General features: G+C 45.3%; 2 protein-coding genes and 1 pseudogene across 2 annotated transcripts; 2 read left to right on the forward strand and 1 right to left on the reverse strand.

Moving 5' to 3' along the window:
* Nucleotides 1-1,552: 1,552 nt before the first annotated feature.
* LOC127342474 (uncharacterized) lies at nt 1,553-4,008 on the forward strand. Its single transcript, XM_051368433.2, has 3 exons — nt 1,553-1,845; nt 1,988-2,040; nt 3,618-4,008. Exons 1-3 carry the CDS (start codon nt 1,755-1,757, stop codon nt 3,735-3,737), a joined length of 264 nt encoding a protein of 87 aa, XP_051224393.1. The 5' UTR covers nt 1,553-1,754; the 3' UTR covers nt 3,738-4,008.
* A 5,020-nt stretch (nt 4,009-9,028) lies between these two features.
* Nucleotides 9,029-13,154, forward strand: LOC127342475 (hydroxyproline O-arabinosyltransferase NOD3). The gene is made up of 8 exons (XM_051368434.2): nt 9,029-9,626; nt 10,122-10,189; nt 10,351-10,552; nt 10,726-10,823; nt 10,925-10,994; nt 11,096-11,167; nt 11,336-11,449; nt 12,798-13,154. The coding sequence occupies exons 1-8, from the start codon at nt 9,177-9,179 to the stop codon at nt 12,861-12,863; spliced, it is 1,140 nt and encodes a 379-aa protein (XP_051224394.1). The 5' UTR covers nt 9,029-9,176; the 3' UTR covers nt 12,864-13,154.
* A 1,106-nt stretch (nt 13,155-14,260) lies between these two features.
* LOC127339630 (uncharacterized) lies at nt 14,261-15,010 on the reverse strand (annotated as a pseudogene).
* Between the last annotated feature and the right edge of the window lie 691 nt (nt 15,011-15,701).

The raw sequence follows: 15,701 nt of genomic DNA on the forward strand, positions 1-15,701 counted from the left end.
GGCGGCACAAGCCACTCCTCGTTGTCCGCCAGCTCTGGGTCAACTTCGAACTCCACCGGTGGTGGTGGTGGTGGAGATGGAGGTGGAGGTGGAGACGGTGGTGGAGGAAACTAGCCACCGCTGACGCGGCTCATCATTGTGAAGGTGTTGTGCAGGCGACGAGGCATGTTATACGGTGGAGAAACGGATGCCGGCGGGTGTGGTGACGTCCATTGAGCGGAGGCAGCCTTTTATAGGCGGCGGCGACGCAAGAAGAGGCGGGAAGAAAGCGCGGGAATAAGCGGTGGCGTGCGAACAACGACGACGCGTGGAGGCGCAGCGCCGACGGGGCGTCTCGCATGCCTCTCCGTCGCCATTAAGGCAAAGCTGCAGCGCTTCGTTTGTGTCTCAATGACTGCGTCGGGCCCGCCACTCTCTGCCTTGCTTCTTGCTCTGTCCGGTGCATTCGAAGCGGGGACGACCTCGGGATGCCGGGCACCGTATTGGGCCGCGTCGGACGAAAAGAGCCTTTAAATGCGCGACCGGTGCCGGTTAAATATCCAACACGCCCCAAAAAAAAGTTTCGTGGAACATTTTGGGGGACACGACTGGATATACTCTAAGATGTACAATTTAAATTGGACCCCTGCAACTTCTTATAGTGAGCAGGACGATGAGAGTACTTCTTCGGTTTCGAAGTGTTAAATCACTGCCAATGGAGTAAGGTGATAAGTGCTACTATTCAAGTCACATGTGCATGTAGGAGATTTTTGTGTGCAACCAATAGGGGAGAAATCATCTCCTGTATTTGGCTTTCTGGTGGGGCCGCTCAGCCCGGCGCTGAGCGCTAAGCTCAAGTAACCTCTGCCATTCGATCGTCATGAGGAGCGACCTAGCTCCTCTGTGGCCGCATGCTTTCGCGAGATCATGAGGGCATGCTGGAAGTAGGGGGTGTCGATCTCCTCGAGTTCTTGCTCCTTCAGTCTGCGCGTTGAGCAAGGTTAGGATCGTGGCATGCTTCTTGTCATCGCGGACTGCTCCTCCTCGCCCCACTGCGATGCTTCCTCCACCGCCTTAGCATCCGTGTCTACTATGAACGTCTTGTCGAAGTCTCAAGTTGAAGTCCGGCATGTTGAACTCGGGTCGGGCTATGGCGGGGCCACAGGCTCTGGTTGCAGTGGTGGTTGTGGTGGCACTAGCGGGGTCTGGCCGTTTCGGCCTAGCATCGAGTAGGTGGCCACGAGCCGGCGCAACATTGTTGTATACAGGCGAGTCGGGCAAAGGCAGAGGAGAGCGGCGGTGTTGGACATGCTAGTGTGGCGGGTTGCTAGCGTGTGGCCGCGGTTTTTTATCGGGCGAGGGGAATTTCGCGCGGCGCAAAATATATCCCCGCGCGCGAATTTCCCACATATGCTAGAGCCTCGAAACTGGCCGCCGCGCGGTATTTTAGCTTTTTTTGCGCGCTGGATTTAAAGGAATTGCCCTTATAGAACGTAAATTACAAAGTGTATCCAGAACTCCAATGTACTAGCAGAATAAGGCCAAGAAAACTTATGAAAAAACAGAAACAACGGGCCGTCCAACTGGGCTTCTTCCCAAACCATACCTCCCCCAAAACCCTAGTCTCGCTCGGAGGCAGCCAGCCGCCGCCGCGTATCCCCGACCGCCGTAGCATCAGAAGCAGCTCGACGTTTCAAGCCGAAATCCCCCGTCGCAGAACACCACAACCCGCGTCGACTGCTCGATCAAAGAGAGAGAGAGAGGACAAGATCAAGATGACGCAGAAGCAGACCATGTTCAAGGGGCAGACCAAGAAGAAGTCCGCCCCTCCCAGCCGCCACGGCAAGGCGCCCCACATCCGCAAAGGTTCGTGCCCCTGCCACGCTTCCTACCCTGTTTTCGGCCTCCTCCTTCGTTGACGGTGTATGATTGCTTCCGATTTTCTTCTTGCTGGTGGCGTCGTATGGTTGCTTGTTTGTTTGATTGGCTGGCTGGTTGATTCTTGCAGGGAAGAGGGTCGTGAAGCCGACCAAGTTCACCAAGGACATGGACGCCGACAAGGTATGGCGCAGCTAGTTAATATATTGCCTTATCAATCAGGATTCAGCCCGCGTAAACATTATTGGTAGTATTCTGGCCTAGTTTTTGAAGTGCGATTCAGTGTTGAGGCAGTATTAATCTGTTGCTGGGGTTAGCGGTACTAATTCATACCCTGGATTCCGGAGGCGATTGTGTGGAGAGGCTTTCATGTTTGCGTACCTGGACTGACTGTTTCTGAATTTGTTTGCCAACACCTTTAGTATACCCTACATCTTACTTGCAGTTTCCTGTCTTGTCTATCTCATGTAGCACCTAATGTGAACGTCAGAACTGGGTCATTATCCATAGTTCTACAGATCTGCCTAATTATTGTTTGATTCATAATTATTGCAACTTGTGATAGCTTCATTGAGTATTATAGTATCCTGGCTTGGCGACAATGTTCAGTAAAATGGCATGTTTGTAGCTCAAATGATATGGCCATTGATAAAATTGATGATTGAGAACTTGCTGTATATTCTGCTACCTTGCATTGACAACATCACAGCAGTAAAATGCATCATGGTTATAATGTAGTACTCCCTCTGTCCCATGATACATGTCGAAAGTTTGTCAAAATTTAGATTTATCTAGATACTATTTAGTGTCTAGATACATCTTTAGATAAATCTTAGGCAAGTTTTATGGGACGGAGGGAGTATTATAGGTTGATGGTCTATTATTGTCTGATATATTTTGCTATTTTCTAAATCGTGAAGAACAACACTGTATTTACCAATTTCCTTTCTTTTATAACAAGATTGGTATCTCATTGGCCATGCACATCACTGTGGAGTCTTTGTAGCGTCATGCACTACTGTCTAGTGTGGAATTGCATAGTCTTGTTTTCACCTGCTCATGTAATGATTTATATGTTTTTTGTCTTGTATTTAGTAACGTTAGTTAACCGTGTACAAGCATGAAAACTGGGTGGTAATTGTTTTCTGACAAGACAATATTGTCGAACTACTGATAGGTAAGGTTGAAAATTATTTAGCATGATCATGTGTTCATTGTTTTGTATTCTGAGCTCCAGTAAATTAATGTAGTAGTAACCCTTTCCATTTTGCCAAATTAGATGTATATAAAGTTTTCCCATTCTACAGTGCTTATCATTGTTGTACTTCACCTATTACCGAAGATACCCATATATGCACTCGTGAATCGTAGAGGATGCTGTTCGTTCTGTTTATAGGTTTCTCCATTGTTGTTCTGTAGCATTTTTCAATATAGTCATAATTCAAGGTAGTTTATCTCTACTGTCTATATGTGTTCTTTATCACCGAGTGTCCACGTCATGGTTACACTAATCCTTTCCATCTTTGTAAGCCACACTATTGATAATTCCCATCCAATAAGATCAATTAGCGCGACCCTTTTACGTTGGAGCTTAACAGTATGATGTGAACCAACTAGTTTGCTATGATGGAAAACAGAACAGGCCTTTGAGCTTAGCTTAACTTGTAGATTAAAACATTAGATTTGGCCAATAATTTCGTGTTGTGATTCGTCCCTGTTTTGTTTCTACTAACAATCAACCCGGTTTATGTATTTTTCAGGACCTCACAAAGTTCATAAACCACGCCAATGAAATAAAAGCTGCAAATAAGGCTAGCAAAGATGGCGGCGACCTCAGCATAGTGAAAGGCGATGCGGATACTTCCAATTCAAAGCAGTAGGCTGGACGCTAATGATGCTTGCTGCGGTGCACAATACAAGATGAGTGTGTGAAATGATCCGTACAAGATGTTCTCCTGAAGAAATCAAACTGCGTTGAAGTGATGGGTAGGAGAGTATGCTTAGTTAGTCTCAAATCATATTGTAATCTGTAACCAGTTTTCTGCAAATCCTCTATATATCCGTTTTTGATGCTGAATTTATCTATGGCTAATGAATGACCTGGTTGTAATATATTGTTATCAGAATAAAGTTCGTTCGTTTTCTGGACTAGTAAGGTCGCTGTGGCAGTAAAAACCTGTGGAAAGGTTGGTTTCTTCACATGCTCTCTCACCTGCTCATCCGTTTGTTGCACCTGCACTTCGTGCCCAGCAAATGAGCAGTGTTTTTTGCCTACAGACAAAGGGTGTGAGTGGCTTAAGACTTTTATTTGAATCATGCAGGGGGATCTTCAGACTTGTTGTGCTACTCTTGAAACATGCTGGATCTCTCAAGATGAAACTTAAGAGGGACTTCTGCAAGAAGTTGGATAGCATTAACATAAGTCAAGAAACAAAATAAACCAACTTTGGTTTCGGATAGTTAAGCCATACTTCTTCCATCTGTATGAAAGTATAACAGTACTACTCCGTACCATTCCCCTTTCAAAAAACAAAGTGTATGTTTAGTTAGAAGTCAAAGAATCCTAAGTTTGACTAAAGATTTACTATGTCCTCCGTCCTAGTTCATAGAGCTTGCGCGTATTTCTAAGTTATCAACTTGGCCAACATAATATCAATTGTACAACACAAAAATTATTAGTATATCATTAGAAGGTAGAACATCTAAGTTTTCTGATGATATATATTTTGTAATGTATACTTTATATTATCATGGTTAAATTTACGATCTAGGAATACACGTAAGCCCTATGAACCGGACTGAGGGAGTACATACAAATAGAACAGTATTTACAGTAGTGAATAATTATACCTAGTAAATGCATCTAATAAATAGGAAAATTATCACTACTAGAAAACTGCATATCTGTGGCGCACGTTTTTGACTTTCTGTGGCGCATATTCTATGCCACAGAAGTCACGCCACTAATTTTATTTCTGTTACGCATCTATATGCGCCACAAAATTATCAAACTTCTGTGGCGCACCAGACAGACATGCGCCACAGAAATAACGTCTTTCTGTGACGCACCCAACGGTGGTGCGGCACATAATTTTTTTTGATTTTTCTTTTAAATGGCGGCCAGATCAAGATCTGGGACCGCCGGAATTTCGCCGAATTTTTTTTTTTGAAATTTGCCGGAGGTCGCTGGAGGTGGGTGGGTGGAGGAGGAGGAGGCCGACCGGAGGGGGTTGCCGGAGGAGGAGGAGGCCGACCGGAGGGAGGTTGCCGGAGGAGGGGGAGGAAGCCGGGTGTGGAGGAGGAGGTCGCCGGGTAGAGAGGAGTGAGGGGAAGGGAGGAGAAGTGGAAGTGGAGGTGGAGGAGAAGGTAAAGTTGAAAGTGCATGGAGCCCCCATGTGTGGTTTTGGTAATTAATGACAATCCCTATGGACTAATGTTTGCATTGAGTTATATTTGTAGGAGTTGTCCATAGGCAATTCTTGAACCATATGTTGGCTTCAAGGTTGCAATAAGAAGAATTTGATGAAAGATATCAAGTGTCAAGTATGTATTGAAGATGAAGATGGAGTGAGCCCTCAAGTTACTTCAAGACATCAACATGATGAAGAATGAAGAAATGAAGTGCAAGTTCAAGATGAGCCATCTCTAAGAGATCATTTGCTTGAATCTTGCCATCCATATGGTGACCATGGATATGTGAAGATGTGCCGAAGAAGAAGCTCTCCCATGGTGGATTATGGGGGAGCAATCCCACAAGACTTCATCAAGCAAGCACAATCAAGAAAGGCGTTTCATCCTGTTGTGATCAAGATCGTCTTCATCGAGCTCAAGAGGAACGCGCAAGGTTAAGGTTTGCTCTTGATAGGGTTTCTTTCTCATCGGTCTCATAGTGTAGTTGGAGACCGGTTTATAGTTTAGTTGCCGTACTATCAAGATGGCTCTCGAGTGAGTAACTCGATCGTATCGTTCGGAGAGAGCTCAAACCTTTGCATCCTTGCATCATCTTTCTTGGTTGTTATTTGGATCTTATCCATGTGATGTTTTGGAGCTTGTGCTTATTCTCATGACAAGCTCTAGTTCATCGAAAACGGATTTTGCATAGATCTCTTGTTGCGTTTTCGAGTTTGGTGATTTTCTCAGTTTCTCATGTTGAGGTGTTGCACCTCTAAAATTAATAGAAAATCACCCCCAACTAGTTTCCATATTTTCACTTTTTGTTGGGTAGCTCTTGTCGTGCTCTTTCCAACAAAATTGGTTTCGTCTTGATCTGAGTTTCCAAACTCTAGATATTGTCTTTTGAAGTTTATCTTCTATTTGATTTAAAGGAAAAAGAAAAAGAGGAGGCAGCCGGCACTACCGCCCTTGATGGGCCGGCAGTACCGCTCGGCCCACTCCGGCACTGCCGGCTCCCGCGCTGCACTTTGCCGGGCCGCGCGGCACCTCCGGCCTGCCACCGGCGGCACTGCTGCGGGCCGGCCCGGCTCGAGCCCAGGGCTCCGCCGCTTGCTGGCCGCCTACCGCGCGCCGCTCGCCGGGCCGATCGCGCGCTGCTCCGCTCGCTCCCCCGCCGCCGCGCTGCTTCGCTCGCTCGCCCCGCGCGCGCTGCCTCGCTCGCCCAGCCGAGCCGCTCCTGCCCGGCAGCTGCCGGCCATAACGGGCCGGCATCGGCCTCTCTCTGGACGAGCCCAACGGGCAGATTTCCTGTAGCCCCTTTAAATGGTCTTCTTCCTCCTCTCGTTTTTCTGTTGCTTCACACACTTTTTGCTCTCCTCCATTGCTAGTATTTGAGAGCTCCCTCTACCTCAAATCCCTCCAATGATTCTTGAACCTTTTTGAGGGAAAAGGAAGAGGAGATCTAGATCTACAATTCTACCAATCAAATCCATCTCTTTGTGAGTGGAACTCTCTAGATCTTGATCTTGGTGTTCTTGGTGAATCCCTTTGTTCTTCCTCTCTTATTCCCCCAATAGCTTTTGTAGCTTTGTTGGAATTTGAGAGAGAAGGACTTGAGCATCTTTGTGGTGTTCTTGCCATTGCATTTGGTGCATCGGTTTGAGTTCTCCACGGTGATTCGTGGAGGTGAAAGCAAGAAGGTTGTTACTCTTGGGTTCTTGGAACCCTAGACGGATTCTAGACCTTTGTGGTGATTTGTTGGGAGCCTCCAATTAAGTTGTGGATGTGTGCCCCAACCTTTGTGTAAGGCCCGGTTTCCGCCTCGAAGGAAATCCCTTAGTGGAACCGTGACCTAGGCCTTTGTGGCGAGGGTCACCGGAGATTTAGGTGAGGCGCCTTCATGGCGTTCGGTGTGTGGTGTGAGTACCGCATCTTGGGGTGAGGCCTTTGTGGCGTTGGTGTGCATCGAGCAACCACACCTCAAGGTGAGCCTCTTGTGGCGTTCGGGAGCACTAAGCAACCGCACCTCTCCACCGGAGATTAGCACTCGCAAGAGTGTGAACTCCGGGATAAATCATCGTCTCCCGCGTGCCTCGGTTATCTCTATACCCGAGCTCTTTACTTATGCACTTTACCTTGAAGTTATATATATCTTGCTATCACATACTTGCTTGTATTGCTTAGCATAAGTTGTTGGTGCACATAGGTGAACCATTGCTTAGAATAAGTTGTTGGTGCACATAGGTGAACAATAGTATATAGGCTTTGGGCTTGACAAAGTAAACGCTAGTTTTATTCCGCATTTGTTAAGCCCATCTCGTAAAAGTTTTAAATCGCCTATTCACCCCCCCTCTAGGCGACATCCGTGTCCTTTCAAAAGTGGAAGTGGAGGAGAAGGTGAAGTGGAGGAGAGGAGGAGGAGGAGGAGAAAAGAGAGAGGGAGAAAGACGCCGCCGGATTTCAAATTTCAGCCTAACAATTCTGTGACGCATGTGCATTTGGTGCGCCACAGATTTTTTTTGACTTTTTTAATTATTTTATTCAAAACCTAAAACATGAAAATTTTCATACTTCCCTTTGACAATTTGAAAATCTAAAAAATGGCTAACCGGGAAAACCCGGGTGAATTCGAATGGGAAATTGCGAGTAGATATATTTTCATATATTAAACTTTTTTTTTCTGAGTATGTATGCAACCAGAAATCCAGTTTTACCGATACATGACACAATTTTGCAATTTTTTTTTGAAATTCATGTTTGTTAATTCTCATTAAAATTAGATGACATAATACATGTGCACCTCGAATGATTATATTTTGCAAAGCAAAAAAACCCAGAAAACATTTAGTCTATATGCGCCACAGAAATGTCCTGTGTGCCACATAATTATGTATTTCTGCAGCGCATATAGCAATATGTGCCACAAAATTGTGTATTTCTGTGGCGCATATGGTTTGCATACGGCACAGAATTCCAATTACCAGTGGAGCAAATTTTTGTATGCGCCACATAAATACTTTTGTGGAGCACGCTATTTTAAATGCGCGACAGAATCCATTTCTATCTATAAGGGTTTTCCTAGTAGTGCATCTAATGGTGGATCTATTGATATACTTAGAAGATGTTGATTTGGTGTTGTAATGTTCATATTTATCTGTTTAAAATTGAGCCAAACTTAGGAGATGTTTATTTTTTACTCCCTTCGATCTAAATTAATTGACTCGACTTTATCAAGATATGCATGTATCTGGAGCTAAAACATGTTTTGATACATATATATTAGATAAAGTTGAATCAATTACTAATTTAAATCAAATAAAGTACTAAATTAATATGCCTTGCTTTATGAAATGAATGGAGTATTTAGTTAATCAAACTGGCGGAATGTGTACCTACATGCGATCACCGAGTAAATCTCTTTTCATTTTGTGAATTATCACTGAGTATATCTCAGAGAGTCAACCCAAACAGTGGCGCGCACCAAACAAGGGCCCCACGACGAGCCATATTCCAGTCGCACCCTGCCGAACGAATGCAGGAACTGGTCCACATCTACACTACTGGTCAAGGTCAACCATCCCCCCACACACTGACACACACACAACTGGCACATTCGGACACCTTCCTCACTCTCACCGTCCTCTGGGCCCCACGCGTTCTCTGATACGTAGGGCCCACTGGGCAGTGGGATCTCAATCTTTTCGCGATGGCGTATCCATGGCGTTATGCACTTTCTAGTACTAATTACCTTAATGCCATTATTCGTTCTTCTTCCTGCTACTAGTAATTGTTATTCCGACGATGATGGCTACCTCGCTTCCGTCGCAAGTCCCGACCACGTCCCTTTTCCATATATCGCTCCCTCCTCGATCCCAAAACCCCGCCGGATTCCAAACCCACCCAAGAAATTCTAGTTCTTGACGGGGATGAACGCGCCGGCCAGGAAGGGCGCGGCCGGAGGGGGCCGCGGCCCGGTGCCGGCGCTGCTGCTGGTGGCGGCGGGGGTGCTCGCGTTCCTGATCTCCTACAGCGTCCTCGCCACGGTGCTCCGCGGCGGCGGCGGCGCCGGCGGCGGCGGAGGAGGAATAGTCGCGGGAGGGCGGGACCCGGTGGTGCGGATGCCCGGGTGGATGCGGAAGGCCGGCGGCGGGAGGGGGCGGAGGCGGCCCTTCCACGTCGCGCTCACGGCCACCGACGCCGCCTACAGCAGGTGGCAGTGCCGGGTCATGTACTACTGGTACAAGCGGATGCAGGCGCGGCCCGAGGGCGCCGACATGGGCGGCTTCACCCGCGTGCTGCACTCCGGGAAGCCCGACGGACTCATGGACGAGATCCCCACCTTCGTCGTCGACCCACTCCCCGCCGGCAAGGACCGTGTAAGTACAAAAAAATTGTATTTTTTTTTTGTTTGGTCTCAACTCTCAACCCCACTCGTTCCGTTTCGGTTTGTTTGTTTGTTTGTTTGTTGGGGGCGTTGTGGGGGCTACTTGGGCAGACGAGCTGTGTGTTTGGGAATTTAAAACCAGAAACAAACAAATTCGATGCTTCGGTTCCATCTTCCAGCGGCAAAATCAAATGCTTTATTATTTCTTTACTCCGTATTTTACTCTCTTGCAGGAGAAGAAGTGCCCCTGTTAAAACCATATGAATTTTGGAAGAAACTTGCACGTTGAGTAAAGAATCATGCATAGTTTTCAGTGTTAGCTTGCACTCCAGATTCCATTTTATCCGTAAAACACACTAGCGTGACCATTACGTCTTGCTTTCTTGCCTTCACTTGAGGATCACTCTATTTGCACTGTCGGTTTGAACCTTATTTCGTTAATGTACGCCCTGTGCCCCCCGAGGTTTGATTGTGATGCTGTCTGCAGGGTTATGTCGTCCTAAACAGGCCATGGGCATTCGTACAATGGCTGGAGAAGGCAAAGATTGAAGAAGAGTAAGTTAACATTGATGCACCTTTACTTTCTGTATGGTTTTCAAGTTATAATCTTGCACAAAGGACTTCATGATTTGGCATCCACACATCCATGATCAAACAAATATAACTGTTCTTTTCCCGTGTGTTTATAACTGTTCTGTTCCGCTTGAATATCGCAGGTACATACTGATGGCAGAACCAGATCATATATTTGTGAAACCCTTACCAAATTTGGCTTATGACAATGACCCAGCGGCATTCCCCTTCTTCTATATTACACCTTCTGAACACGAGAAAATTATCAGAAAATACTACCCGAAAGAAAGAGGTCCCATCACAAATGTCGACCCTATTGGGAATTCCCCTGTAATCATTAAGAAGGTAATTCCTTGTTGCTCACTTGGCACTCTTTAGATTGCAATGTCCTGGATGAGGTGAAGCTCCATTCCATGTACTCCACTTTGAAGGACTCGTGTTTCAGTTACAATTTACTGTTTAGATTAGTCATTTTATGGGACCTGACTCAATATTTCATCATCTGAGGAATTTTTAAGACACTGCTTGAGAAGATTGCTCCCACATGGATGAATGTATCACTACAAATGAAAGAGGATCAAGAGACCGATAAGGCTTTTGGATGGGTTTTGGAAATGTGAGAATTATCTTTCTTGTAAGTGAGTTTCAGTAGATGCCTTTGCTCATTGGTACATTGTTATGATTCCAGTTTTTTTTTTGTTTTTTTTTGGCTTTTAGGTATGCATATGCTGTTGCCAGTGCATTGCATGGGGTTCAACACATCCTTCGTAAAGATTTCATGATCCAGGTGCTCTGCCTGTGTTTTCTTCTGATAATATGCTTGTGCACTGAAATTATGTGGTTGAGTGACATGATTATTGCTATTATTGATGCCCCCTTAAATTTCAGCCACCATTTGATAAGAAGCTAGGCAATACATTTATTATCCACTTCACCTATGGATGTGACTATTCACTCAAGGTATGGATTAGGGTCTAGTAATTATGTCCCAAACCTGTGATTCTTTTTCTGTAGATCTCATATAAGCTTGAGATTGGAAAGCAAAATACCTGGTTTTCGCTGTTATTTACTAACATAAGGCATCACACCACATAAGGTATTTGACAATATCGTGGCAAACAATTTCAGGGTGTACTGACTTATGGAATAATTGGTGAGTGGAGATTTGACAAAAGATCGTACCAAGATAGGCCACCGCCAAGAAATCTTACATTACCCCCTCCAGGAGTGCCAGAAAGTGTGGTACGTTATCTAGCAAATAAATTGGAAAAGTGCACAAGAGGTTTATTATGATAATTTTGTTATGATTTTTAAGATACCGAGGTGTTGTCTAGGTGTTCAACGTGTAAAATAAAAAAATACAGTTTTGTAATATTTACATTAATCTTTCGTTTAGTTTGAATAAATTTACAACAGGTGAACACTCAACACAGTGAACTACTTCATTCCCTGCTACTGTTTTGTGCTTTGATATGATGATCAGCCTAATACAAGTTGCTAACCAAGTGAGAGCTATTTTTATTCCTGACAAACGGAAATTGTCATAAGAATGGAATTTGTAACTTCTCAAGTAGCCACTGAACCTGGAATAATTGATTGATTGGGAAGAATATGGTCGCTAGCATGGTGGTCTAGGCATACATCAGCTGTGCTTGGGCTCAGAAGTTGGAAAACTTTGCCATGTTTTCTCTTAAAGCGACTCCTTAAAGAACAACAAACTCTTCTATTGTTGTCCCCAACACTTACAATTTTCTTACAACACCATTTATCTATGGACGAAAAAGCTTTGTGATTCCCGAAACAATGCCTCCCAGCTCTTCCATAATTCCGAACATTATCATGTTCGAATCATTAGCAGTGCAGCTCGTGAATGCTCCACTTGTATATCAACTGTATTGTTGTGAACTTCTACGCAACCAATTTTTGGTACTGTTGCTTTCCTCTTGCCAATCCTCAATAATGAGATAAGCATCAATGTCAAATTGCTAAGAGACTGGTCTTGTGAATTACCTGAAGAACATTACAAATAGCTGGATGTATTGCAAAACATGGAAGTGGATTCACCTGCCTAGTAGAGTCAACTGTGTTCAAGCTTTCACACATCAATATAATGCGTACAAAAAAGCAAAGTTGGGCATCCAATAAAGAAAGTAAAATGCTGTCTTGTAGGAGTACTAGAACAAAGTTATCAAACAAAGTTTCACACATCAATATAATGCGTAAAAAAAAGCAAAGTTGGGCATCCAAAAAGTAAAATGCTATGTCTTGTAGTAGTAGTAGAACAAAGTTATCAAGCATTGATGTTGTTTAGTTTTTAAAGTGGGTTGTGGATTACAGTTTTTTTCTGTGAAGTGGACCCCCATAACGGCATATATAGATCATGTGACAGTCTGTTCTTCTAGATTGTAAGGGAGTCCTGATCCCCAATAACAGCCATTAGTCATGTTGAATTTAATAAGGATTGCTACTCCATTAATACTGCAGAATTCTGGTTTACAAATTTGACCATTATCATTCAGTGTACTTCATAACCATTGAGTTTCAGACTCATGATTCGGACTTTTGATTGCCTAGTCTATTCTTAATGCAGGTTACACTGGTAAAAATGGTCAACGAAGCTACTGCAAATCTTCCCAGGTGGGATGAAGGATTATAGGCTATGGTGACGTCAAATGTTGATGAGCTCCCATTCTGATTAGCCCTTTAGGTGTATACATCACAAATGAAAGAAGTAGATAGATTTTCCTTCATACTTAGGCCCTGCTAGGAGGAAAGGAATTTTCCTGTTCCCTACTGGAATTAACTGCTTCCAGTGAAAGATATGAAATTGAAAGAGAGTCTTACAGGCAAAGAAAGAAGATAGCAGCCCAAAAATTTCCATTTAAAGTTACCTTGTAATTTTCGGTGACTCGTATTACTGCTTTATGCGAGTGATACTGTGCTTGCAGCTCTTTGTCTAAGTGCTACGGAGTATACTCAGGCCCTATAGGAACGCAGGGCTTTGTCTGACTCCTACAGGAACTGTTCCGAGTGAAATATCTGAAATCCAGACAGAGCTTTACAGAAAGAAGATAATCCCATTCTATTTGTTTATAAATTAAAGTTGGAGTACACTAGAAGGTTAAACCAGTTTACCGCGCCTCTTAGCAATTGGAGCACTAGATATGAGCAACTGGAGCACTAAACTGAAGTTGGAGTACACTAGAAGGTTAAAGTTGGAGTGCTAATTTCGTTTGATCTGTTTAGGCTGTTATCATGACATGTGTCCCTTGCTTCGATTGCTTGGTTGAGTTGGTTTTCTTTCTCCTTTTCTTTTGGGCTGACCAGGGTACCGGCTGGGCCGACTGTTTCCTTGCTATCTGTACGGGCATCTCCCGGTCGTTGCCACAGTAAAGGTTTTTTTCTGGGATTTCCTAGGTCGAGAATCATCTAGATATGGGCTCCACTCCGCTTCCATCTCTCGCCGCCCGTGACCTCTCACATGCAGCACAATATCATCACCGTTATTGCGAGGGACGCGCGACACACCACCACCGATGTGCCTACTGCTCTCGCATTGTCAATACATCATCGCCTAGGTCTACATTCACGTGGTATTCATCAACATCTTTGTCAACACACCTCCGCCGCCATACTACATTGTCCACATGATGGACATACAACCCAACGCCCTCTAACAATACTACAAGGTGACACGACATCGATGACGATACTGACCATGTTCAAATGCTAAGACTGCATCGACACACCACAACCGTGCACACGGTTATGGCAGAACCATTGTGTGCTTGGTGGGCTTCCTCTAGTCTTGGCAACAATGGTGGTCTCACCTATGAATACATCCTCTGAACGTTTGCAAGACGTCCGAGATGGTACCTCTTAAGGTGCAAAAACATCGCCCTCGACGGTACCTTTCAAGGTGCTAAACGTTGGCCCAATTGCAGCTTCGTCTAAAAAAAAAAAATCGAACATTTTTTTGCGCCTCTAACGAGTGCAGGTACATCGACTATGACGAGTACTACATCGACCACGACTATCACGACCACATCCACATCACAAGGCGCCCATCCGTATATTGCAAGTGCCCACATTGCGCTTGCAAGAATACATGTCCATTTCGTCCAACACGATGTTGAAATCTTCAGACTTGCTATGACGGTAGATAGGGAGGAGGAGGGAGTTGAAGGTCTGGGCGGTTGACTGCGCGCGTCTTGTTCTTGTACGTGGGAGGATGTAGTTTTGGTGGTACATCTATAGGGTGGACTCATCGGAGGGAAGGAAGCGGAAGAGGGACGCAACAGTGGCGGTGTCGATGTCGGGGAGGGGGTAAGCGCCAGGCGATTGAGGATGCATCTGGAGCGGAGGTAAGCGAGGAAGAGGAGGTCTAAGACAAATGGGGTGAATTTGAAGCGGGGGTAGGTTGCAGCAAGGGCGTTGAATATCTGAGAGAGTAGTGGTAGATGGCAGAGGAGAGAATGGATATGAACGCATGTCGGAGGCGCTAGGAAGTCGCGACGTGGACGGCCGAGGCAGTGGGGATCGCAGGGGGAGGAGAGCGGTCGTGGAGGAGGCGGCGGAGGGCAAAGTTGTAGAAGCCGAGGGCGATGTGGGATGGCCGCGGAGAAGGGCGGTAGAGATGGCAGAGGTGGAAAGGGGAGCGGGGAGCGGGAGGGAAAGGAGACCAGTTGACTTGGATCGGTGGGAGGTCTGCGCGTAAGGGTGGGTGGCGTCGATGAAGTAGGGAGAGGAAGGGTCAGTCGTGGAATCACCGCTCGATAGGGTAGCGCCACCATCAGCGTGCATGGAGAAGGAACGGTGCCCCGTTTGCGAACAATTTCAATTGGGCTCTATCTTCTTTTAGCCAAAATTTAATGTGTATCTTCATTTGGATGTGTGTAAGAATTGGGCCTGTGGAAATGGGAAGCCTTCCCAAACCTAAGCTGTACTCATTCTCGGAAATATGCGCAATTTCACAAATGAAAATGAAACTTGAAATTACTTGTTAAAATGTTATTTTTCAAGGTTCGAAGTTAATTTGCAGACCTGTGAATGGTAGCCTCATGTTTATTTTTTACGTAACATTTAACATAGGGATTTCTATTTTCGTGCCCTCCGTTCCTTAGTTGTGCTCAGTTTTCCCCAGCTCCTTAGTTTTTCCTCAGTTTTCCCCAAGTGCTTGTTTGAAACCCGCAGAAGGCAGCTCAGACGACAGGATTCCCGTTAAGTTGACCGCTCCGTGCTGACGTGTGGGGCCGCGTCGTGTGGGCCCGCGTCGCGTGGGGCTGGTAGAAAGGGACCGCGTGGGACAGGACGAGATAGCGTTTGGTTGCATGTGAGCAGGAGCTGGGTTTTGTCTCTCTCGGCCATTGGCATTTCCCTTTTAAGAGTACCTTTTCTGCCTCCTTCTCTCTGCCTTTTTTCACATAATTAGTATCAAATCTAGAGAAGCTTGCATTTCTGTCTTTCTTCAATTATTATTTGTGCCTTTTGGCCC

This window comes from Lolium perenne, chromosome 3 (genome assembly GCF_019359855.2).
Source record: "Lolium perenne isolate Kyuss_39 chromosome 3, Kyuss_2.0, whole genome shotgun sequence".
NCBI lineage: Eukaryota > Viridiplantae > Streptophyta > Magnoliopsida > Poales > Poaceae > Lolium > Lolium perenne.